Here is a 26848-nt window from a genome sequence, read left to right as displayed (position 1 = left end):
GTTTTTTATACCAAAAAGGGAGATATTTAATATTAAGTATCTTATTTTAAGTACATGAGGTTAATGGTGTCTTTACATTTTATGAGGTCATGTCCACTTGATGTCAAAAGGTTCTAACACTGATTGTAATCAGTAGTAAAAATGAGAATTGCTGAAAGAAATTTGTTGTGTATAATTGAAGAGAAGAATATTTAAAATACATATTTTTATAGTTATTATTTGAAAGATTTAAGTGAAATAGAATTTCAACAGCAAATGTACTCTAGCAAATAATATGTAAATGACTTTTGCTGTATTATTTACACACTGAACAGGTAATTTGATTTCAGGTTTAGAACTCCTTTTGTGTCAATTAGATCATCTTTGAAAAGCTACTGTCTTTGTTTATTTTTAAAAAATAAAATAAGTGTTTCATTAAAACTTGTGTTAGAACTAGTAGCAAATCTAAAAATGTTGGTCAAAATTTAAACTGTCATTATTTGTATTTTTATTAAGGAAAAGTGTAGCAAAGAGTGTAGAGTAATCGTCTTTGGCCTTGATAGTCTTTGCACATTATAAACTTGGAAAAATATTTTCAAGTATTCTTTGTCAGCACATTTGCTTTTAAGGAAGCTCTTTTTAAAATCTGTTTTGTGTTTATATGTATTTTATAATTGTCTAAATTACAGCATTGGCATTAATTGTGTAACTCTTCTGTAGGAAGATGCTTTTGAAGCCCAAGTGGTCCACAAGGGGACCACGTGGGCCAATAGCAGTGCTCTGCTGGGCATTTCCACTGTGCACCCTCCCCGATAATCACTTCATGGAACTGAGAACACAGTGTAATGTGCAGAATTAGCACACCTCAAAGCAGTCCTCTGCTACTGCTGAAAATGTGATCAAATTTGTGTCTTATTGATAGCTGATAGTAAATGAAGATACGTGAGACGCAGTCCCTATTTGAGATAAATTAAATTGCCTTCTGTTAGAGATTATTACTCTAGCACAGTACAAGTTTAATTTTTTACTAGGAAAGACTTTTGTACCGTCATAGTAATTAGGAAACCTTTGAAAATAAAGGATGTTGGATCCCACTCATGGTTCTCTCAGGCTTGTCAATTTTTCAGTCTTTTTCTCTCCCACAGACACAGCATATATACACACAGATAAACACCCTAAGTACCTGCCCCGGATGAGCTGGGTTATCAGCATGCTCATGAGCGTGGTCAGACCTGGTCCTTCCCTTCTTCACTGTAGATGCGGGCGGTAGGACCCACAGAGGTTAATTTTGCACTGGAGTTCTCGTCACTTGATTCATTCCTGCTCTACTTTGTTTTTTTCTGAAACACCAAGCAGCTTTAAGTCCATAGAATGCCTGAAGAGACAATATGCCTGGAAATGACAATGATAAAAAATAAAGACTAGCTTTTGAGTGTGATTACATGTTAATTTAAATTCTGCAGTTATCCTTGTGATTATCTTTAGAATTAGGCCTTGTTTCAGTTCAGTCTTAGTATCTAATGAATTCTTCTTAAAGCTTATTTTATTCTGATACATGTATAGTATTGTATGGGGTTCCTTGGTGGCTCAGTGGTAAAGAACTTGCTTGCCAATATAGGAGCCACAGGTATGATCCCTGGGTCAGGAAGATCCCCTGGAGAAGGAAATGGCAACCCACTCCAGTCTTCTTGCCTAGGAAACCCCATGGACAGAGGGGCCTGGTGGGCTGTATAGTCCATGGGGTCACAAAGAGTCAGACACGACTGAGCAGCTAAAGGGCAATAACGGTAACATTGTCCTCTATACTCTATGTGATAGCTTCAGTGTGTTATTAGATTGACCATGGTTTTAGCTCTTTATCTATTTGTATTTTATCAGTATCAAGAGACACTTGTATGTATTCAGCTCATGGATTAGATAACTTATATTCAAGGCTCTAACTTTACTTAATTTTACTATTTCTCTACTCTCAGTGTTTGGTATTATCATCAGGAAGGATATTAAAAGAATACCACAAATGTTGCATAGTTGTATAATTCATAGAATAAACTTTTGTTAGTTATAAATTTTATCAGAAATAAAGCTTTTTAATTACTCAGAAGAGCTGTAATTTCCAGTTATTTAAATTATGAATGTTTATTCTCTTTGTATAGAACTATTAGACTTCTCCTTTTATTCCTTCACTGGATACAGCATTTTCAGCACACTCACTGATAAAAGCATCCATAAAAGGACAGCTAACACCCACTGAGGTTTTAGGTTGTGCCGCATGCTATGCTAAGCCCTTCACTTGCACTCATCTCGTCTTCATAACGACATTCTGTGGTGTGAACTGTTATCATCTTCATTTTATAGACAAGGAAACTGTAATGTTGAAGTTAAGTTAGAGGGAAGATAAATGGTGGAGCATGTCCTCAGGTCTTTCCTGCCAGAGCTTTAGCTTTCAGTCTTGATGTTTTAATACTGCTCCTTCAAAATTTCGTTAAACTGAATGTGACCATTTGATTTTACCATTCATTGTTTTTCCCCGTGGAAGTTGCTTTAAAGTTTAATCAGATATCACCATCAGTGTTTTTTTATAAAAGATTTTTACAACCACTGTGTTCATACAGATCCTACCTACATATTTATTTCTTTGTCTTTCCACCTTTAGACACTCATATTTGCATTTATTATACTTAAGAATTTTCCAGTTTTTTTAGTAATTGACTTCTAGACTTATTCCTTTGTAGTTAGACAAGATACTTTGTATGAATTCAGTCTTTTCAACTATATTGAAACTTGTGTTATGAATTAACATACGGTATTTCCTGGACAGTGTTCCATGTACACGTGAGAAGATTCTGTATTCTGTAGTTGGCTAGAGTGTTTTATGTGTCTCTTAGGTCTACTTGATTTACAGTCTTGTTCAAGTCCTACATTTCCTTATATTTCCTTGATCCCCTGTCTAGATGTTGCGTCAACTTTTATTGTAGACCTGTTTCTCCCTTCAGTTCTATCACTGTTTGCTTCATATATTTCCATGTTCTCTTGTTTGGTGCGTACATGTTGTAATTGTTATATCTTCTTCATGGTTTGATCCTTTCATAAATATATAATGTCCTTCTTTGTCTAACAGTTTTCTTGTCTGTTGTAACAGCCTATTTTGTCTAATACTAGTATAGCCAAGTATCTCTCTCTCTTTTTTTTTCTTTCGGTTATTTTTACATGAAATATCTTTTCTATCCTTTTACTTTGGTTCTTAAATGAGTCTCTTGTAGACAATATATAATTACATTGTGACTTTTCTAAATGCATATTTTTCTAATCTCTCCCTTTTGAATGAAATTTTTATCTGCTTACATTTAAGGTAACTGCTGACAAAAGGAACTTCTGTCATTTTGCTGTTATTTTTCTGTATGTTTTATATCTTATTTCCTCTCATTTCGTCCATTACTGCTTTTTCTTGTGTTTGGTTATATTCTTATGTTTTTGTTTTGTAGTGACCATTTTTTGTTCCCTTCTTATTCCTGTTGTGTAACTTTTTATATACGTTCTTTGTGACTATCACAGGGATCACACTTAAATCCTAAATTTTTAAAAATCAACTTCAAATTGATAACTCTGTAGCATACAAAATATGTGCTGCTATACTGCTCTTTTTCCCTTTTTATGTTGTGTGATAAATTATTTTTATACATTGTTGCTCAGTTGTATCAATTTACAATTATTTTTATCCATTAATTTTTTTATATCCTGTAAGAAACCAAGTGTGACATCTCGAATCTTAAATACAATGATACTGGCTTTATATTTGCTCACGTTTACCTTTACTAGAGATCTTTATTTTTTCTTACAACTTTGAGTTATTTTGGTATTCTTTCCTTTCAACTTGAAAGTTTGCCATTAACTTTTCTTTTATTGTATGTCTGGTCTCAACTTTTGTATTTCTAGAAATGTCTTACAGTCTTCTCATTCATTTTCAAATGAGTATTTTGGTGGATACAAAATTCTTGATTGATAGCCGTTTTTTAAAAAGCAATTTAAAATCTATATAGATCATCCCATATCTTTTGGCCTGCATGTTTTCTGGTGAGAAATTAACTGTTAATCTTACTGAGGATTCTCTTCTGGGTTATGTTCGCCTTTCTTCACTCTTTTAAAATTTTTGCTCCTCAGACTCCCTAATTTCAATTGTCCTGTGCTCCAGTTTGTTGTTTCTGTCTTCTGCCTGCTCACACCTGTGGATGAGCCCCTCTAGTGAATTTTTCAGTTGAATTATTGTGCTTTTGAACTTCACAAATTCTATTTCCTTTTATAATTTCTACCTCTCTGTTGATATCATTTTGTTGATTTGTCACATAGCTCTTTTCTTTTTTTTTTAGTCCATTTTTTTTTTTTTTTTGCTCTTTGAACATCTTTAAGACAGTTGTTTCAAAATCTTTGTCTAGTAAATCCAGTAATTTCTCAGGGATTGTTTCCATCAGTTTATTTTCATTCCATAGATGAGCCATATTTCTTGTTCCTTTGTATGCTTCATGATTTTGTTGTTGTTGACAATGTGATATTTGTACATTATTATTAAAAAATCAGGTTCTCCAGAAATCAGATTCTCTCTTTCTTCTGGGTTTGCTGTTTTCCATGTCCTTGAAGATTACCTTAGTCCATTGATTTAGTTACTCTCCTGGAACATTTTTACTTTTGCAAAGTCTTATTCTTTGACATTGAAGTCTTAGGTTGTGTTCAGTGAGGATTTTGACAGAAATTTTTTGAATGCCAGGAGCTAGAAAAAGAACAACAGAACCCCAAGCCTCTCCTTGCCTTTGCAGACGGCTGCTGCTGCAGCAGTCCCCTGTCATCCTCCCAGGCTGGCACCCCTCCTAGTGGTCAGCTTCGGGTAGAAACTTAGGATTCTCTATAGTCATGCATCTTGCCCTGGGCATGTGTGGAGCCTTCTATACTCCTCTATATGCACAGGTGCTTTTGAATGTCCTAATTTCTCAAAGAACGTCTTGCCAGTGTTTTCCCCCAGGTCTTGGGTGGTCTGTTTTATGGTTTGGTTGTGATCTTTTGTCCCAGGCATCTGCCGACTCTTAATTTGACCTGCAGTGTGTTCAAGAGCAAACCAAGCCTGACTTTTTTTTTCTTCTTTTTTATTAGTTAGATGAAAAAGGAGATAAACATCTTCAGTCAGTTCTTCAGGTAGTCCCTGACAAGTTAGCGTTGATTTACATGGTACTTTGCACTTACGGTCTTCTCTGCTCCCTCTGGGACCAGGTGCAATTTGCCCACACTGGGAACTAGCTTCCATGTCCACAACTGCTGCTGATCTAGGATAAGGGTAGACCAAAACCCCACAAATCTTTTGAGTTGCCTTTTTCTTGACTCTTTGTTCATTTGGTTCTTATAGATCTTCGACTATTTCCAAAGTCAATGCAAAATTTGCTCTGACAGTACTTGTTTTCTGATGCTTCTGTTGGAAGATGAGAATTTAGAGCTGTGTATTCTGCCACTGCTGATGTCATTCTCCTCTCTTTTAAAAAAGAAAATTCTGTTTAATATTTAATAGGAATAACAAAAGTATTATCTTCTTAAAATTGTCCCCTTAGTGTTATTTATTTCACATGGTTGCTATGCGTTTGTTTTATATCTGAGTTTCATTATCTAATTTAATAATATGAAAATATTATGTAGGGAACTAAATATGCCTATTGAATCATTAGAATGTAGACAGATTAACAATAGAGAAAATGAATAATTATTAAATAAACAAATTTCCTACATTTATTTGATCACTAGCTCTTAAACCTAAATGTGTGGTCCTAGATTTTCAGCATAAATAATTGACTTAGCATATTGTTTACCTGATTCTTGAAATAATGTAATATTCTTTGTGGCTACTATTTTCATAGACAATGCTGTTACTATCCTTTGCCTTAACTGTATATCAGCACATGAATATACTTAATTTATACTTAATTTATAGATTTTTTTTTTGTACTGTTCACTTTGAATGGGATTTTAAATTTAAGTAAAACATTTCAGTAGTTATCCTCATTCATTTAAAAAAACTCACAGTTTTAGGTGTTTACACTATTCATTTATGCCATATTATCCATCATAACTAAAGATGTGGCTACTCATAGCTTTGTTTTCAACTTAGTTTAACCAAATATTTTCCCATTACTATTAATAATTTATCACACACACTTGGTGACATTTCTCTGACAATTCAGAAGTCAGCCTTTTTTAAATTATGTAGTACTTTTCAGAATTCATACCTAGTGTGATATGATACCCTAAAATTTGATTTTTTATGTATAAGCTGAAGGCACAGTTGAGTAGATGTGCTTGTTTATAGCATTATTCTGCTATATTTTTATCTAACCAAGTTTGAAATCTTGATCCTCCCTTACAAAGCAGATGTTTATGTATTATAAGCACTGTTGAAATCTATTGTAAACCTTCATTTAGCATGATTTCAACACTGCACAGATACTGTAAATGGTCTTAGCTCAACATGACTGCAATAAAAGCTAAAAAGGAGTCCAAATTTAATTTATTCTATTTGTGAAATTTAAATCATCATTATACATATTATGGTTTTAACAAAGTTAGATACATGTATGTTAAGAATTACAAATGGAAAATACTATATGCTCTTTGTATCCTCATTAAAAACATTATAGCTATGAGCATTTTTTTTCAAATCAGGCAACTTTGTTTAATTATGAATGTTGTGAACTCATTTTACAAAGTTACTTACCAATTAATGAGAAATGAATGTGTTATGTAAATTTCAAGCTGTAATGGTCACAGGTAATTGATGAACTGTTCCTATAAATATATACATTGAACAATCTTATGCATATATACAGCAACACAAAAAATTTGTATATTATTTATTGTATATAATTCGTATATTTATTTAAAATTTACTCAATAAATATATCCAGTTTATTTTTTGGTTAGTTTACATTAAATATTGAAAACACTAAAATCACAATTGTATTTTAAAGTTTAGTCTGTTGTTAAAATTACTTTTCAAGCAAGTGAAAGGAGCTCTTATTTTAAAAACACATTTGTTCTGTTAGATCATTTAAAGGTCTTTGTGTGAGAGTACTTTAGTGCATTTTTGTGCCCGCACGGGTGTGTGTGTCTGTGTGTGTGTGTCTGTGAGAGAGAGAGGGAGGGTGGGAGGGAGAGAACGAAAGATCTGAAAGCAATCCATGTATCCTTGTTACAATTACAGCTACCTGACAATTTAGTTCAAGAATCAGAGCAGCAAGGAAAAACATCATATTAAACTCTCTTGCGCCCTCTGTTGTTGTTTTTGAGGAACACTACTTTTACCTTCCCACGGTTATAATGACCTTAGATTTATTAAAGTCCCTGATACAATTAATGATAATTTACTATACTTACCTTCAAACTATGCTGACAGTAAAGTAGCATTTGTTTTTAATTCTTAGGTTGTCTTTTTCTTGTGATACAAATATGTTTTTATTGTATAACAGCTTAAATGAAAATTGAACTTTTCTGTTTGTCCTTTGATTTCTCCTAGTTATAACCAGTTTTAAGCTCCTCCAAGTGTTTCACACAAATGAAAATCTGTACTGGATATAGCACACTGTATATGTAATTTTCCAGAATTATAAATCCTGCCTGTTCTTTGTAAACCTTTCGATTGTCAGACAGTTTCTTTCCAAAATAAAAGTCTAGAGTCGTCCATACTAAAATTAAGAATTTATAACTGTAAGGAACAGATGTTTTCATAAACATTTGCTATAATTAATTTCAACTGGAGAATTGAAGGAACAAAGCAGTTTTTCCCACTTCAAAACTTTATTACCTTTTTCCCATGTAGCAAACTCTGAAATCTTTTCTCTAATACTGTTTTGAGAAACAATTGTACTCCTTATTTGGTATGTTTTTGAGAAAGAAAAACTGCTTTTTTTCCTTATTACTATCCTTTGAAGGTTACATTTAATGTGATATATTCATTTCCAAACAGGTATAAAATGAAAAAAATCTTTGTGATGTATTTTGATGAAGAACGTTGGTGTTTAAATACTGAAAATCTCTTATTTGAAGTATTTTATATTTATTATGATAATATAAGCAGAGGGCAAGAATATACTGTTGGTGAGATCTTATGTATTTAAATAATCATAGTCTTTATTTTTGAAGAAGAAAGCTCACATTCTAAATGTATGATATGGTACTTATTCTATACTGATTGTGGAACGTTTCACAGGAAATGTCTGCAAGCTGTTAATAACATGTGTTGTAGGAAATTTTCACTTAACAAGATGGAGGGAGACTAATTTTCCTTAAATCTTTTTAATTTATTTATGATAATGCTATTAATTTTTTTTCAAAAAGCAAATGAAGTGTGTTGTGACTCATCTTATGGTACCCATGTTTTCAAAGAATTAACAAAATATACTCAACTAGATTGATCTTAAACATTTAAGTGTTTTGGATTATTTTCTTCTATAAAATTTGGCAACATTTCGAATGCTGTAATCATTTTTAAAGTTTTTGTTTAATGAAAAAGAAAAGCCTGAAAGTGTATTTTGAAAAAAATATAGACTTAAAAGTTCAGTAATTGAGCCCTGACCACTTTCATTCTTTTAAATAATTGAGGTGCAACAGCAAAGATTTTGAAGAGAACCAACATTTTTGACTTATCTGTCAACTATAAAACATGCAAAGAAAAATAGGCAACTATCATTAAAATTGCATTTTAGCTTTCAAAAGCCATTAATGAGCAGCATAATCATAGTAGTAGGGTATCTTCAGTGCTATATTCAATTATTTAAAATAATCTCATTTATAAATGGAAAACTCTGTAATTACTATTTGACCTAACCAGGACCACTGTGATAATGTTCAGTAATACTTTTCTATGTTCAAGTGGATTAAAAGTATAAATAAAAATTGGATAAATCATTAAATTATTAGCTTTAAATATCTTAAAAGTGAATATAACCTGATGTTTGAAATTTGCATTATAAAACTTAGGAGTATAAAATGTAATCAGATTCTGATTTATTTAATTTGTTTCTAAGAATAAGTGATATATTTAATAGTAGTATCCGTGCTTTCATAAAAACTATACTTTTAAGCATATGTTTAAAATTTTAAGCTAAAATTAAATTTCTTTCAATAATATATATTTTATATTGTAGTAGTTTTTTAAACTTACTTAGCAAATTTATTCTATGATCTTTAAAATGATGGGTATAAATTTGTTCTAATCTGATTTTATGAATATGCTTGTATGAACAAGCTTTTCTCCCTAAAAGTTTGATGTTTTACATGAGGCAGATATACCTTTAGATGTTGATTTTTTAAACAGGTGAGCTTTTGCCTACAGTGAAAACATGAAGTTTGGGGAAGACTGCTAAGGTGTAGTGAAAGCTCTTAGAATGCATTCTCAGTCACCACCCTTCAGCTCGCTCGTGTCCCTCTGTGCAGACCAGACCCTGGAGAGCAGAGGGGGAGGGCGCCGAGTCTGCTGTGTGCTTGCTCTGCTCAGCTCCTCACTGGACAGGACACCTTAATAAAAAGCTGCCTTTGGTTTATAAGAAGTGGTGTACAAGTTTTGATTTTGTGATTCATAGGAAGAAGATGTCTGTATTATACTTCATTTGTCCCTGTTAGTAGTCACTTTGGGTGATATTCCTATCCAAGTTATGAGTGGTGGTCTTAGTCTATATTTTAGTGTCAAAATGAAGTTTTTGGTTTAAAGGACTCTGATTACAAAATCTCTTTGGGGGAGAGATAAGGGAATATTTGTTTTCTGACTCAGTATACTATGTGGGGCTGTCAGACAGCAGCTTTTCAACTGAAGTGTTCAGTTTTATAATCTCCGTTATTTCAGTGTTTTTCTTTTCTTTTCTTTTTCCAGGAGATTCAAATCAAAATGGAAGAAGAACAAGTTCTTTAGACTCTGATGGGACTTTTAATTCCTATAGGTAGGTGATGAATACATAGATATAAAATAAGATAATGTTCAAGATATCTAATCTTAAAGTGAAAGTGAAGTTGCTCGGTCGTGCCCGACTCTTTGTGACCCCATGGACTGTAGCCCACCAGGCTCCTCCGTCCATGGGATTTTCCAGGCAGGAATACTGGAGTGGGTTGCCATTTCCTTCTCCATACCTAATCTTAGAGGCTTCTAATCTTAGAATAGTAAGGAACTGTAACCTGTGCTTTAAAAATGTGACAAATATAAAGAATGCTGTGGTATAAGATTGTCCTGCAGACTTATCAAGTAGGTGGAGTTATTGTAAATACGTTTTGTTACCCTAGAGTAGGATGATTAGAATGAATGCCCATGTATGCATGTATTAAACTTCATTGTAATCCATTTTGCTTTTGTTTTTCCAGTGTATCTGTTACAGTACTAAAGGCTTCCTTTGTTTAAGTTTCCTGCTAGTACAGAGCGTATAAAATGTAATCCGTGGTTCCATTAAGTGCTGTTGTTAATGTCCTGTTTGGCTCCTTTAACAAAATACCTTATAAATATTGGAGTTACCCAGTCTCTTCTTTGAGTGCTGAAGTGTAATAGAAAGCTTGGAATTGACATATTACATAATGGGTAGAATCTTCTATCCAAACATGTTGATCACACCTAAAAAGTAGACGAATTTAAAAGATATTTACTTCTTTATTTATTGGCTGCCCTGTGTGGCTTGTGGGACCTCAGTTCCCCAAGCAGGGATTGAACCTGGGCCCCAGCAATTTGAAAGGGCAGAATCCTAACCACTAGACCACCAGGGAACTCCCTATAAAAGATATTTAAATAAATGCTCATTTGGCATGTAACTGAGGAATGCTAAGATGATAATACATGTGAAATCTATGGTGGAAGTATCATTTTAGATATAAATACTGTTTAAAAAAACCCAAGACAAAAGGAAAATAAAGATGTATTTCAAAGGATGGGAAATCTATATGTATATATCAATTTTATTGTTGAATTTCACAGCTGCTTTTGTAGTTCAGCTAATTATAGTAACTGATGGACATAAAGTCAAGAGAAATGTATTAATATGAAGGCACAGTGTTATCTTGTAGTTTATTTTGTTCTTGAGTAGTTTGAAGATTAAAGTATCTTAGTATTATTGCATGATAATTGTACTTTGAAAATGAACTCCTAATGCAACTTTGCACAATAAATACTAATGTTGTTAACTAATATAGTTTTAATCAATGCCTGTCAGTGTTGTAATGTTAGGATATTAATTTATTGTTGTAATTAAAAAGGCAAGATAAAAAGCTCAGGTAGTACAGTATATAAAATGAGCTTTTAATAGTTGGCAGGTCAGTGCTGTTATTAAATAGTATTATAGTATTTAAGGTGTGAAATGAATATTTTTCTACTGAGTAGGCAATAGCTCTTACAATATAATGAGCTTACTTGTGAATTTGACACTTGGGTTAAATGGCAGAATTCATAGAAGCACAGCTCTAGGGTCTCATTTTCATATCAGGTTAACTGATAAAACCTTGGAATTGTTGCAGAATTACACTACAGTGGCAACAGAATTGTCTGTAAAGTTCAAAAATGAAAATAATTTTTCCATTACTATCAGCTCTTTGAAGCAAGTAGAAACAGGTTATTAGAAAAATGTGAATATTTCAACCCTCAAATATCCTTTAGTCCTACACATCTACCTTTGTATTTAGACCATCTCAGAAATCCTGACCTTTCTTCACATATAATTCTGTCAACCTAGTACCAGGATACTCAAGCTATATGTGCTTGTGTCTGGGATGACAGTTGGCGTTAATTTGTTACCTGTAGAATGGACGTTATAATGTCTGATCTGCTTCTTTCTCACAACTGTTTTAAAGGTTGAGATAGAATTACATAAGATAAAGCCTTTGGAAAATCTGAATGCACAGCTGTGGATTACTGTTATCCATTTATTCTGCTTACCTCAGGTGAATTGGCAACTCTGCGCCATAGTCTTCACTTAAGCCTCCACGTGTGTACCCCTTTATGGCGTATGATGGGGTTGTACCAGCTTTTGAATTCAGTCTTGGTCACCTAGGTCTATATTCTCTCTGTTATTTGTTTATATCATTGTGGTCTTAGATTGTCAGTTGTAAGAGGGCATAGCCTCTTATTTTGTTGTGGTGGTTTTGTTTTCTGTTTGTTAATATTATGGCAACATAGTGTGTTGGTTCATATCCTGACTCCACATGGAAGCTTTGGACAAGCCTTAGTCTCAGTTTCCTCACCTTGAATGTGGGAATAATAAAATACATTTGTTACAAGGAGTTAATGGGTTGTTCTTATGTGCCGAACGCTGAATCAGTATTAAGTGCTTCTGTCTTCCAGTCCACATCATCCTCATCATTGTCATCATTATTAATCATCTGGAATTGTAGAAGATTTTTACAGTGTGCTTATAAATATATAGAGACACCACAAGGAAGATTTAAAAACAGTTATGTCCTACAGGAAAGTAACTGTGTGCTGCATGCTAAGTTGCTTTAGTCATGTCTGACTCTTTGCAACCCCATGGACTGCAGCCTGCCAGGCTCCTCTGTCCATGGAATTTCTCAGGCAAGAATACTGGAGTGGGTTGCCACGCTGTCCTACAGGGGACCTTCACAACGCAGGGATCTAACTGTACCTCTTTCCTGCCCAGTGTTGGGAGGTGGGCTCTTTACCACTAGTGCCACCTGGGAAGCCCAGAAAGGGGCTGAGAGCAAGCTAAACCCGAGGCTCGGTAGTCTCGGACGCATAGTCCCGGTTGGCGTTGTGTGACAAGCTTGTACACATAGTGGAGATAAAAGGAAGCTGTTTTATTATGAATATTTAAGTTCTGGGTTAGGTTTTTGAAATTTTGACAGATGTGAAATTTGCAATCAGTGGGCGCTAACTACAGCCCTATGCGCCTCATGCGCACAGGTTTGTTTTCAGAGGTGAGATTTCACTTTGGATTTGTGTCTCTAGTGGTTTTGCCTCATTGATTAAGATAGCATCGGCTGCATTTAACTCCTAAGGCGCCAGTAGGGTGATTTTATGATGATTGGGTAATAGACTAAATCTTCATTTTGGAAGTTTCTGTTAACATTTGTTTATATCCCAAATAGTCTGTAGATGATGTGGTAAAATGGAAAGATTAGAAAAATTGAGAAGATATTACTGCTTTAAGGAGTGTATCCTGTGCTTTTTAAAGACCACTGTTAACATCTTCTGTTAGATTAAATAAGCTTTCTCTGTTTCTTATTTCACCATTAAAACTGAGGGACCCTTGCTCGGTGTGAAAGCAGAGAAGTGGTTTGCATTCGACTCAGTGGCTGCGGCCCGGGGCCACATGGCGGGGGTGTCCTCCCGCACCCCCTTCCCCTTCCCCTTCCCAAGGGCAGCTGACCTTCTCCTCTCCAAAGAGGCGAGCCCCTTGCCAGCGCATATGACTACAGACTATTACATTAATCTGTTTAGCTGTAGTACCAGCTGCTTGCATGTTTTTAATTATCTTATTAGATGGTATAACAGTGACCTATGAAATAAATTGAAGGTGAACATTTTTAAGTTTTCCCTTTTTTACTCTATGTTTCTAAATATCTTTATTGATCAAATTATGGTATTCTGTAAAAGTACATTGAAAGTGTATATGGTTTTTGAATCAATGTAATGCTCTTTAAAGTATAGTATTATAATTACCAGTATAAAAGTAACTTCATTTTTGCCTCATTTTTTATAAGATTTAGGTTGTGTTTATGTAGCCACAAATTCATGTAAAAATTCATGTGAGTTTCCCTGAGAAACTCAAAATATTGCTTAGATTTCAGATAACATCTTGGCATTGTATAAATGGCATAAGATGGAATATAAATAATTATAGATTATTTTAAAATAAATTTGTCTATTTAACTCTGATTTTTTTAAATTCTTTGTAGTCAGTGGTAGATCATCTAGCTGACCCTAACTATTTTTACAATTTAATTTCACATGGTACTATTTCTGAGTGTATTTTCCCAAGCTGCACCATTAGAAAAAATGTATCATCTTCTGGATTTTGACAATTGGATACTTTTCAAATAATACTTAAATAGAATGTTGACTCCAAAAGACACAGTTCAAAATAATAATGACCAGTGATTATTCAGTTATAGGCAATCAATAAAAATTGTAATAACTTAGTCAGAAGCTCTGATGTTTAATTAAAAAGCAGGTAGTTGGATGCAGAAAGGGACTGCAAAATACTTATGTGTGTCATTTGAACTAGCAGATCCTACAGCTGGCATAATGCATTGACTTGAGCCTTGAAAAATTTATAGTCTTTGAATACTTACAGACTACACATGATTTGTTTTCTTAATTAAGAAATATTCAGACTTTTTGACTTCCGTAGTTTTTTCCCTCTAAAGAAAAATTAAGTTTCATATTTCAAAAGGACTTTTGGTAAATAAGGGAAAATTTTCCTGTTTATATATTTTATTTTCTTTTTAAGGAAGGAAAATGAAAAGCCACTTGGGGCTGAAGTACTGGCGTATTATTTCTTGATACTGACTAGAGCTGCCAAAGTTGCCTCCTTTTCTCAATATGGTATTTTTTATAGCTCCTAGAGTCAAAGTTAAAGTTTAAGTGGGTTAATATTTTTTTTTAATTGGTGTAAGTTGGTTAAGAGTTTTTTTAAAAAATATAGTTGATTCAACGTTTTGAATTTAAAAGTTGTCTTTTTCTGAATAAGTAAAGAAAACATTAATTTGAACTTTCTTTAGTCATTGAGGAAATTTTAAAAATTAAACTTAAGGTTTTATTGCAAAGACATTTATGTGTCCTATTTACATGTGATTAATAATTTGAAAGGATGTGGGAAGTATCCTTACGTCATTTACATTTATTTTTGGTTTAGTATCTCTCCCCCATTTGTATGTAAGAGGGTCATATGTCTCTTGAAATGGAAGTGAAGCAGTGACTCAAAATGTTAGAAATAATAGGGCAAAAGCATGCTTTGGATTTAAAATTAGAAGTGTGGGTTATGGTTATACTCTTGGAATGATATAAATTCGTTAATCCGTTATTTTTAGGAGTATGGAATTTCAGAAACATATTGTTTTTACAGAAACATAATTGTGAAAGTTGCACTGTATTAATTTGGGCTGTTACAACAAAATACCAGAGGCTGGGTAGCTTATAAACAATATAAATTTATTTCTCACAGTTTAGAGGCTGCAAAGTTCAAGATTAAGATGCTGGTAGATGTGCTGTTTGATGGAGACTACTTCGGGTTCATAGATGAAATCTTTCACTGTGTTCTTGCATGGCTGTAGGGGCAGGAAAGTTCTCTGAGAGCCTCTTTTGTGAAGGGCAGTAATCCCACTCATCAGGGCCCAGCCCTGAGGACAGTCGCCTCCCAAAGACACCGGCCCCGAACACCATCACAATTGGCATCAGAACTCAAAGTATGAACTTGCGGGGGCCACATTCAGTCCATAACATTATACTAAGAGGAGACCAAACTGAACTCCTGTCCCCCTCCTTCACTCACTCATCTTACGTTCCTAAGGCCTTACCATTTTATTTATTTTTCCAGGACGTAGGCTAATAAATAGATAAGAGAAGAGGGTCTGGACTGAGGGTTTCTTTCCTGATTCTTGGAACACTGCTTTCCTCACTTTGACGTTATTCCTGTCTTTTGTTGAGAATCTGTATAATCATATGACACTGACTCTTGAAGTTCTTATGAATAAATGCATAATTTAGGGAAACAAGTTGGAAAAAGCACACAGGTAGAAATAAGACAGACTGAAGTTTGCCTCTCAGCTCCAGCACCTCCTCACTGTATGGGCTTGAGCAAGGCCGTCAAGCTCCCTGCTTCCTGGTGCTTCATCTGTGAAGCTGAGTGTTAGCACCGCCTCTGTCATGGAGCCGTGTGCGGCTGGACCCATCGCTTGACACACAGTGAGTGACCGTGGCAGTTTCTTTCTTTCGTCTCCCTTTTCTAAAATTTCCTTTCAGTTTTAACCAAGTTTTTCACCTAACAAAGTTGGCCTTCATTTCAGAAAAGTATTTTTTAAATTTTGTATAGTTCTATATAATGAAAAAATATATATTATATATAAAATTCTATATAGTTCTATAAAGTGAAAGTCACTCAGTCGTGTCCCAACTCTTTGTGGCCCCATGGACTACACAGTTCATGGAATTCTCCAGGCCAGAGTACTGGAGTGGGGAGCCTTTTCCTTCTCCAGGAGATCTTCCCAACCCAGGGATCAAACCCAGGTATCCTGCATTGCATGTGGATTCTTCACCAGCTGGGCCACAAGGGAAGCCCCATATAGTTCTATAGTGGCAATAAATGAGTATTTAAGGATAATATCTGTAGTTATCTGTAAAAGGTCACATTTATAGATATCTATAGTTATCTATAGATTATAGAGGAAGAATATTTAGAAAACCAATACTTATATTTAGCCTAACATTATCAAATGTTCTCAATTCTTCTTTTTCATATGTGCTCAAGTAGCACTGTAACACAGTTAACTGATAATTTCAGAGAGTACAAAATTAATCATTTTATTTTCTGGAAACCAAAATCAGAATATTACCTTTAATTCTTATCTCCATAATGGAGCCACATTTGAGAGAAGAAGAAAAAAAATCACATTTTAATGATGAGTATACCCTCTTCAAGCAGCTTTATTATTTTTTATGGCTGTGGAACTGGTCAGTAGCGCCATTTCTCTCTAACATATGATCTGTCTGAACTAATCGTTGATCACCTGAGGCTCTGAAAATAGGTAACCTTTCACTTAAATTACTAACTGGTTTGTTTGCATTTATAACTTCAGATTAACATAACCCAAAGTGACTTGATCATACATGTTAACAGTTTGAGTTCCTTTCATTCAGAAGCCCCTTCAAGCCCTTTTTATTGTCTGTAGCCAGGCTTTGGGGAATTTTTTTTTTTTTTTCATATTTGTTTATTTACAAAGTCAGCTTCAGGCTCCAATCATCCAAGGCAGTGTAAATGTTTATCTTTGAAAAGACAGGCATACATTTGAAATATGGGAGTAAGCTGCTCTGAGTCAGCCTCACTGTGAGTCCTGTCCCCTGGAAGCACTTCAGTTTTCTCCTGGGTTCCTAGTGGAAATGCCCCGTCAGCCCCACTACCACCATCTGTAATGTGTATTAGCACACTGCACTTTTTGGGGATGGGGTGATTCAATAAAATATTTGATCGATAATATTGAACTGTGTTACTGAACTCATAACTTGAGAAAATAATGCATAGAATTAGGGTTTAAAAGTGAAAAGTTACAAATATTTTTAAGCATTCTACAAATAGCTTTCTTATATCCTTATTGATATGTGATTAGTTCATTATACTGCTTAATTTCTGATGTTTGATTTGATGGACAGTTTCTAAGTCTCAAAGATATAGTTTAAAGATGAAATTTACATAGAATATTTTAATAAAAATTAATATTTAACATTTCTCTCTTTTATGTATCAGATTACCTTGCCTTTTGAGGGAAATTGGCAGTGATTAATAATCCTATTTTTATTATTACTCCAGAGTCTTCACAAGTGCTTTCCTGATGTGTGTGTGTGTGTGTAAGTTTGTTGTTGTTCAGTGTGAGAGCTAAATATCTTCAGTCATTCTGCAGTTCGTTATTCTCCAGCCATTAGAGGCCTGCCAGTGAGCTAGACCCAGAGAGGGACACAGAGCCTGCTGTGGTGCGGTCACCATCTAGGCCAGGAGGCAGGCTTGCAAGAGCTAGCGTAGATGAAGACTGGTATAACAAGGGCAGGCGTTTTACCAAGAACTGGGGGAATGCCGGGTGGCTAGTTACTGGTGAGTGTCGGGTGGTTAGGAGGAAGGTGTGTTTGCTAGACATAATAGAGGAACGGGAGTTTTCCATGAGGTGAACAATATGACCAAAGACAGTCTTTATTTTCTGTTCTAGCAATACATTCTTTAGGGGTTTGGGGCACTCAGAATGGGTAGATTCGATTGACCTTATATTTGTCAGTGACAGTCTTTTACAGCGTGGGCATTTACATAGAACTGTTTCATTGCAGTGATATTTTTACTTTGCAGGAACTGTTATTTTGACAGTACTGAAGTTTTAGATTTCAGTGTATCCCAGATGTTTGACATATCTAAATCAATGATCAGAAGTTTTAACTGGGAGTTGAAAATGTGACTCTTGCACAAAGTTATATGAAATAGTTGATACTGATATAATTGAGAATAAATATTATGTGCCTAGAAGTAAAGGAGAAGTCAGTAAACCTACTGTGGACTAGAAACTGGCCATTTGAAATGTGAAAGATGTCCTAGTTTCATCCCAACACACAGGCCTTGTTCTCATTCTGTGATGATAGAGGCCCTCTTCTGAGATAGATGTAGAAGTGGTTTAGTCTGGTTGATGTATTCTCAAGGAGTTTCAGAGCCTGTGTTTCCACTTCCTTGTTGAATGTTCGGAAAGTAATTTGGATGACACGCCCAAGTCTCTGAGCCCATGGGAAACACCACAGGGTGGTTGGACACCACCTCTGCACTCTCCCTCGAGTCCCTAACCTGCCTCTGGGTCTTGGGGCTCCCTCGAGTGGCAGAGCCCACTGTCAGGGAGCCAGACCCAGCGCTCTGCAGTTTGGATTTCACTCAGCTACAGGAATACATGTATAGTCTCCAGAGGAACTCCTTCAGTTTGTATGCTCACCCGCTGTCACCTCATGGCAGGTCCACCCCAGAGCCTGCGTCTCTCCTTTGTATTCTGTTTGTAAGTTGAGCAGGGACCGATTTTCTTTTTACCTGAGGGATTTGGGAGAGGGTGGGTGGAGCAGGATAAATAAAGCCAGAGGGGCCTGTGTGGCATTTTGAACTCCGCTCCCAATCCGTGTTTCACCCTAAGCTTCTGGTGGAGCTTTCTTCCTAGGGAAGCAACGCATTTACCTGCCTCTGTATCGCTAGGTACCATTCCTAATTGTGATATTTTTTAAAGTTCTGTAGAAAACAAATGAAAATTTTCTTCTGATGCTGATTTTCGGTCTTACAGTAGCATTTCACAACAACTGTATGAAAATATCCCACTCGTTCATTATGTGGTCATATAATTAATTTATTTGTGGCATTCATTTGGAAATGCTTGAGTTAGCGAGTATATATATTAACAGAATAGCAATTAGCAAAGTAACAAAAGGTCTTTTGTGAAGTGAAGACTAGATTTGGGTTCTTTTGAAGTATATGAACTTTCAAATAACATAAAACTTCAGCAGTGGCAAATACATGTGCACATCAACACAGGACTTTTTCTGAAGCATAGTTTACTCTGGGCGGAAGGCCATGAGAAAGTCACTCATCTTCCACTGATGGGGAGCAGCGTGCAGACTGGAACCGGGTCTCACAGCCTGATTCCTTCACTTCAGTGTCTTCCCGATGTCCAGTGTTAAAAACAGCGATCATCTTTCTTCTTTGGAAATGCAGCAACTTGTCATTTATTTAGAGGTCAGATTTCTAATAGCTTCACCCAAGGAAGTTGTAATCAGAAACTTAGGAACGGGAAGAAAACGATGGAATAGAAAGGAGTTTTTTCACTTAGGTAGAGTTAGTCACAGGGAAGTCCTTCCTGTTCTTAATCTGCTTCCATTTACCTAATTTCTCTTTTTTTTTAATTAAAAAAGGCTAGTACAGTTTATGTTGTTGAAATAGGCTAGAGTGTATGACAGTTCAAAGTCTAGTTTGTTGTCTTTGTTTTAGAAAAGACAAACTGAGCAAGTGACAGAGGGGTGCAAATTTAGGATTTCTAAAGGCTAACATCATTTTACAAATCAGTAGCTGATCCCCTGACAATCGTGGCTATGAGAGAAATGCCACTAAAAATGGAATGGAAAACTCCAAAAGTCAAGCACTGTCGAGTTAGTTAATGTAGAAGCAAATGGCCATCCATTATCCAAATGTATATAACATCTGGACAAGCATTTCTTTAAGTTTTTGAAATGTTTTGATGCTCTCAACATTTTTGAGTTGAGAAAAGAAAAATCACTTACATGGCATACCTTGGCCTTTCATCATGTTGGGTAAATTAGGTATGCAGACATGATTTGTTTCTTTTTTTTTTCTTTTTATCTATAGGTAAGTCATGTTTTCTAGTTTTCTTCACCCTTGAGTGGGGTTATTTCCTTTACCAGGGGCCCATGTAGAGTTGTTTTCCCAGGTATGTTCGTCTAACAAATCACAAAGCACACATTAACCTTAAACTAAAGTTTATTTGATCACACGGCCTATTGATTTTCATTTTAAATGATCATTTCCTAGATCTTGGAGCCAGTCTCTTGCTGAGTATGGTTATATTATGCTCATAGTTCAAATCTTGGGTCTGATTCTTTACAGTATCACTAATTTTTAGTAACTTATAGATGGACCATAGATGTCATCATAAACTTTACTGTCATTCTACCTCTTCCGTGTGTTGGGGGGCACATCACGTGTTTGCGTGAGTGAAGGGGGAGGAAGCAGGAGCAGAGTGTGGTGTGGAGACAGAAGCACAGGCAGTGAGAGACAGTGAGCTGAGAGGCAAAAAGGAAAAAACAAACTTTTACATGTGTGATCTGATTTTACTTGGAGTGACTTTTACTGTGTGTTACCTCTCTTACAAAATCATCTTGATTTTTTGAAACCATTTGTCTTGTCTGACTTCTAAGGTATTTCTGTCTTCTTTCCCCAACAACACTATATAAGTGTGTATCATATGCATATTTATCTTTATATCCCTTGAACCTTTATAGTTGTTACTTTACAAAATGAAGCGTATGTATGATTATCATCCTAAAGCACTTTGCTTTTCACTGTCTAATACAGGAACCACTAGTTGTGTGGGGCTCTTTAAGTTTAGGTTTAAATTAATTAAAATAAGGTATATCATTGTTCAGTTGCACTAGCTATATTTCACCTGCTTAGTAGAGTATTATATCTGACAGTCCAAAACTGTTGCTAACTCAGTTCTTCATTATCTACCATGTGGATATTGAGTTGGAGGCTCAAACTTTCTTGATTCACAGTTAAATCCAAAATCGAATCAAAGCATGATTGTAAATTGATTTTAATGGACTGCCTTACCCTGAACTGTCTGCTACTTTTGTTTCAATGGAGCCTCATCACATGAGAACATTTTTCACCTAGAAATATGAAGAAATCCATTTTAGGCTTGTGAGTAATTGTGAGTTGTTTTTATATGTATTTATATATGTATAAGTAATATGCCCTGATGTTTCATTATGAAGGGGAAAAAAAGCTTTAAATAAAAGTAAGTTTTTAAAAATTCCTGATATAGGAAGCAAAAAAGCCAGTACAATTTCTAATTGCCTTTTAGAGTCTCTGAGTTCCCTCATTACCTGTGATTTAAGCTAAAAATGAGGTAATTATAGATAACATCAGTGTTTATCTGGTTGATCTCGACACCTGCAGTCCTAACGTAGCTTACCCAGATCTGGGGCCACACTTATAGTCTGATGCTGACATTCCTAATTTACGCTTCTCCCATTTCCTTTGATTTTTAAGTTAGATGTTCCTTGTTCTATTTCAATAGTATTTTAAAAGCCATAGCTTTAAAATGTTACAAAGACACATGCTTTTATATGTGGATATTGGAGTCATGGTACAGTCCTTTAATTAAGAGAAATCTTTCCCTAACATATTTCTATGCAGATTGAAAATTTGACTGTGTCCTTCTTCCCTTTGCATTTGATAAAGCAAATATGACCATAATTAATATGGCAGTCTTTCCACATATTGGCATGCACTTTAGGATAGTAAAATTATAGAAACCATTTCACATCAGGTGCAGTTTTCTTACCTGTGGTTCCGCACATTCATATATTCTGCCCATCTAACTCGGATCTTGTCCAGTTTAAAGATCACCTTTCCTTTGCCTGGCCTTTAGTCCTGCCGTTACTTGGTCAGACCTCAGAGACAAGATGACCATGGTTGACTGGCCATCGCTGAGAGCCCCTGTACCACCCTCCCCCTTATCACAACCCCCCTTCTCTGTGATGATGTCTCAGCCTTCCCTGTGGTGACAGCCTTTCTCTGTTCCACTCAGCAGCTTCATTATCTGTAGGAGCCAAAGCCGTGCCTCTTAACCAAGTGATCAGAGGCCCTCAGTACGAGCCTGTGGGTCATCTAGGACCTCTCCTCACTTACTGTAGATGTCGGGGTTTCTTGTGTTAGCTCCACAGAGACATTGTTCCTTGTCTAACGAAAACCAAACAATGGGGTAAAACCATTAAGTGAAATATACAATAGAGGTTTTTTTCCTGTGTATCTTCATTTGGGAGAGCAATTCAGAAATTTTTTTATTTCAAAATTGCCATGTCATTTATGCATGCTTCAGGTTACAGAAGTATTTAAACAGTTAAATGTAGAAGGTGCTAACCAGTTTCATACTCATTGTATGTGCATATCTTGGGAAGCATATTAAGAGATCTTATTTTCTTGGGCTCCAAAATCACTGTGGACGTTCACTGCAGCAATGAAATTAAAAGACGCCTGCTTCTTGGAAGGAAAGCTATGACAAACCTAGACAGCATATTAAAAAGCAGAGACATTACTTGGCTGACACAGGTCCGTCTAGTCAAAGCTATGGCTTTTTCAGTAGTCATGTATGGATGTGAGAGTTGGACCATAAAGAAGGCTGAGCACTGAAGAATTGATGCTTTCAAACTATGGTGCTGGAGAAGACTCCTGAGAGCCTGAGCTCCTTACTGAAGATGTTTTCAGGGACCCGGTGCCTGCACTGCAGAGGCATCGCCATGAGGTGGCCCCAGGCCATGTTTATGAGAGGTTTCAAGGGCCTGGTCTCTAATCTGTTCCATTTGAGGCAGTTAGGCACCTGATTGTCCCCTGTGTTCTTAACCACTCACAGCATCTGTTGACGTACCTTCTCAGTCCAACTGTTGAAAACATATCTCTATACTTTTGGACCTCATGTTCAAAACCTGAAACTGTAAGGAAGGAAATACAAGACACATCCCTGTCCTGCCCTCTTAGGGGCCATTTTTGTCCTTTGATGTGTGGAGAGCCATGCTTCCCTTTGCTGTTGTCACCCCCGTCATTCAGGAAGACCTTTCCCACATTCTCATTCTTTCTCTCTCATGACAACTTACTTTCTCTGGGACTCAGTTTTGTCATTCATAAAGAGAGGTTAAAAATACTCAGGAGGGTTGTTGGAGAGGTTAAAAATGATTTACTCAAAATATCACATATCATAACATGAATGGATTTTTTTTTTTTTTAGCATTTTGAGAGCATCATTGCTTGATTTTTGCTGCAACAGACTATATAGTTTTATGTAAGACAAAGTTAACAACTATCTCTTCTTTACTCTTGTTAATTAAATGGAAAAATCCCACTGCTGACTCCTCAGCACTTAATATTCTTTTCCCAGGCTCAGGACTGTTGGCCACCATTCGTATTTGTGATCGGAAAGAACTTTTCTTTTGGTCCAGCTCCCCTTAAAGGACTCAACGTGTCCTCTATACACTGTTCAACCTCTGGCAACCCAGTTTTTAGGGTGGCATTTCAGTGCCTGTGGGGTTACTACTTACCATGTTTTACACTGAGTTTTAATTTTTCGATATAAAATTATTTCTCCCTTCTCTGAACTGCCAGAGTGCTCTGTCTTAATCACATGATTATTGGTTTACACATCCGTCTGCTCCCTTAACTGAATGCTTTTAAAAATATCTCTAAGTGCTAAGTACAGAGTAGGCACTGAATAAATGTGTATTATGTTTACTGTGTATCACAGTTTATTAACGAAATACCATCCCCTAGAAGAGAAAGACAATTAATAGATTATTTTGTGGCCTTTATGTGCCTCTGTTGTCAGAGCGCTCCATCAGTTTGAGATTTGTGTCTTAATTAGAACTATAAGTACCTCTGAATAAATTTAAATAATTGTGAATTTTAGAGAGAATGTTTCCATTTCACATGCCTCAGTCTCCTTTTTTTCTTTACCAACACTGTAATCAAGGCACGGGGTCTTATTTGAGCTAACAAATAATTATCCTTCATTACATAAGTGCTGTGTAACTTGACCTTAAAAGGCCACGGAACCTGACAAGATGGCAGTGGATCTAGCCAGCTGTATCTACTTTCACAGTGTGTTGGTACCTGTGAATAGGAGCTGCTTCTGGAAGAGTCTGGGGGAGTCATTGCCTCACATGTTCCCTCTCTGATCCAGAAAGTACTGTTGCTTTCAGGCCATGGAACTGCATGGTCTCAGACAAATTATTCCATTTGAAATCTGTGTTTTCTCTTCATAGACTATGAGCTATTTAAACAGAAGCATATTTTCTGAGATGTACACCTGTATTGTTATTTGTTCATTTTTTCCCCCATTTTTGACTAAAACTAAAAGCAAAATTTGAACAATGAGATGTGGGTGATTATGACCAACCTAGACAGCATATTAAAAAGCAGGGACATTACTTTGCCAACAAAGGTCCTTCTGGTCAAGGCTATGGTTTTTCCAGTGGTCATGTATGGATGTGAGAGTTGGGCTGTGAAGAAAGCTGAGCACTGAAGAACTGATGCTTTTGAACTGTGGTGTTGGAGAAGACTCTTGAGAGTCCCTTGGACTGCAAGGAGTCCAACCAGTCCATCCTAAAGGAGATCAGTCCTGGGTGTTCATTGGAAGGACTGATGCTGAAGCTGAAACTCCAGTATTTTGGCAACCTCACGCGAAGAGTTGACTCATTGGAAAAGACTCTGATGCTGGGAGGGACTGGGAGCAGGAAGAGAAGGGGACAACAGAGGATGAGATGGTTGGATGGTATCACCAACTCGATGGACATGGGTTTGGGTGGACTTTGGGAGTTGGTGATGGACAGGGAGGCCTGGCGTGCTGCAGTCCATGGGGTCGCAAAGAGTTGGACACGACTGAGAGACTGAACTGAACTGAACTGAATGGGAAATGGATAGTATATTTAAAATATCATAGATAATACAGATGAACTAAAGTAATTTTCAAAAAACCCCAAGAATTGATTTCCTTGAACTTGAAGTGGCTAAGAATTAACTTAAGCATGAAAACAATGTAAAGAGAATCAAGAGGAAATAAATGTTAGGTTTAAATTATATATGAAAAGTTTCAGTGGTTTGAAAATCAAAATAATTAGGTTAAAAATACACACACATGGCAGAGAGCAGTGTCTTTAATGTATGAAACACTTCTCTCTTGGACCAATAAGTCCAAGTAAAAGCAGTGTTATAATTATTAAAAACAATATTAAATTTTTATATGTTATGATATGCTGGGTGCCCTTCTAAGGATTTCTTATGTATTTTAATTCTCATAGTAATTATTTGAGGTAGCTGCTATTATTATTACTCCATTTTATAGATGAGGCAACAGAGTCACAGGTTAAGTGAATTTGAGCATGCTTGCACACCTAGTAAATTATGTAGTTTCTGAATGGATGACTTTCTTTTCATCACAGAAACATGGCTCTGATGTCTGTCCTCTTGGCCACTAGCCTATGCTGCTTAACATGGGCAAAGGACAAGAAAGGACATTTTAAAAAAGAATAAATAAAATGGTGCCAAATCATGAAAAATTTTCTGTTTCACTAATGATACAGAAGAAAGTAAAACTCTAAATGAAATTTATTCTCTTCTTTGACTAGGGTGGTGGAAATAAGACCTTTCCATGGAGTGGTGGTAGGAATTTATTTCCCCCAGTGCACGGCTCTGGGGTGAGGCTGGAGTTCTCTGCTCAGGGCATTAGGGGACCATTGCCTTGGCCGCTCTCCTGGAAGGCTGGGTGTGGGAGACGCAGCTTGCTCTGCCGTCAGGGCTCAGCGCGCTCGGCGTGCCGCTAGTTGGGATGCTGGATCTGAGGTTGCCTCGTATGCGGCTTTTCTTTCCGAACACGAGTGGGGCTTGGCCAGGGACAACCACACTCGGGACACAGAGGATGATTGAGAGGTTTCACGGCTTCCTTTTGAGTTCGTCTTTCTAAAGAGAGTGCCAGGCTTGCAGCTTGGATAATCAATTTTACATTATCAGTTTATCGTGGCACTATGGAATCTGAGGGAAATTTCATAAAGCCGCACGCAGTAGCCTCAACTGTTGACAAATGATTCTTGAGGTTTAGTTTGGTACAAGATGCAGAGAATGTAGGTCTGCTTCCTTTATTCAAACTCAGTAACTGGTTTGGGACAATTAATTTCCAATTGTTTCCCAGTGGAGCAGATTTACTTGTATATTAATGAGGCACAGGTGTTGGGCCCCTGGTGTCTGCATGCCTGGGAGGCATATTTCAGTTGTTTATCTCCTCAGCCATAGGTACGCAAGGTACTCAAGCTTGCCTTTCACAGTTTTTACAGTGAGGCTTTTTAATTTTTTTGATTTTTTTTTCACATTTGCCTGCACCTGTTAAAATTTTAAAACTGTTCGTGTAGAAAGAAGTTGCAAAGATTTCAATAGTAAATAGTACTAAAAATTAAAGGAAATAGTCTTCTATTCTGTTTAACTGCCCAGCCTTACATGAAAGAGAAGTGAGTTGATTTCATGAGATCTTTCAGGTGAGAAGCCAATATGATCAATCAATGACCCAAATTTTGGTTGTGTATTTTTGGAGCAGGTATATCTTTGTTAGTATCTAGAGCAGTCATATACTTGTATTAATATTCATTTTTTTCTTGTTGATTCACTGAAATGCACTACCAACATTTAAGAGGCAGTGGAATAGCCTCCATAGACATTATGAATTTCAGTAGCTGGCATAATTATAGCGATCTACATATTCATTAAATCTACAGGAGAACTCTGTCCAAAAAGACAGCCTTGCATTCAGAAACAGACAACTAAATACATATATTTTAAAAGTTGCATCTTTGAGACTT

The 26848-nt window shown here is 36.0% G+C and overlaps 1 protein-coding gene across 7 annotated transcripts in view; it reads left to right on the top strand.

Annotated features, from left to right (window-relative positions):
• Positions 1-26848, top strand: part of TBC1D5 (TBC1 domain family member 5) — a 565131-nt gene that overhangs the window by 281283 nt on the left and 257000 nt on the right. For all 7 annotated transcript variants that reach the window (XM_065943328.1, XM_065943324.1, XM_065943321.1 and 4 more), the window contains one exon: positions 9875-9941. In XM_065943328.1, the coding sequence (XP_065799400.1) occupies positions 9875-9941 (67 nt within the window). The remainder of the gene's footprint in view (positions 1-9874; positions 9942-26848) is intronic.

The sequence above is a fragment of the Muntiacus reevesi genome, chromosome 8 (genome assembly GCF_963930625.1).
Source record: "Muntiacus reevesi chromosome 8, mMunRee1.1, whole genome shotgun sequence".
Taxonomy (NCBI): domain Eukaryota; kingdom Metazoa; phylum Chordata; class Mammalia; order Artiodactyla; family Cervidae; genus Muntiacus; species Muntiacus reevesi.
This window is presented reverse-complemented; position numbering and strand designations above follow the sequence as displayed.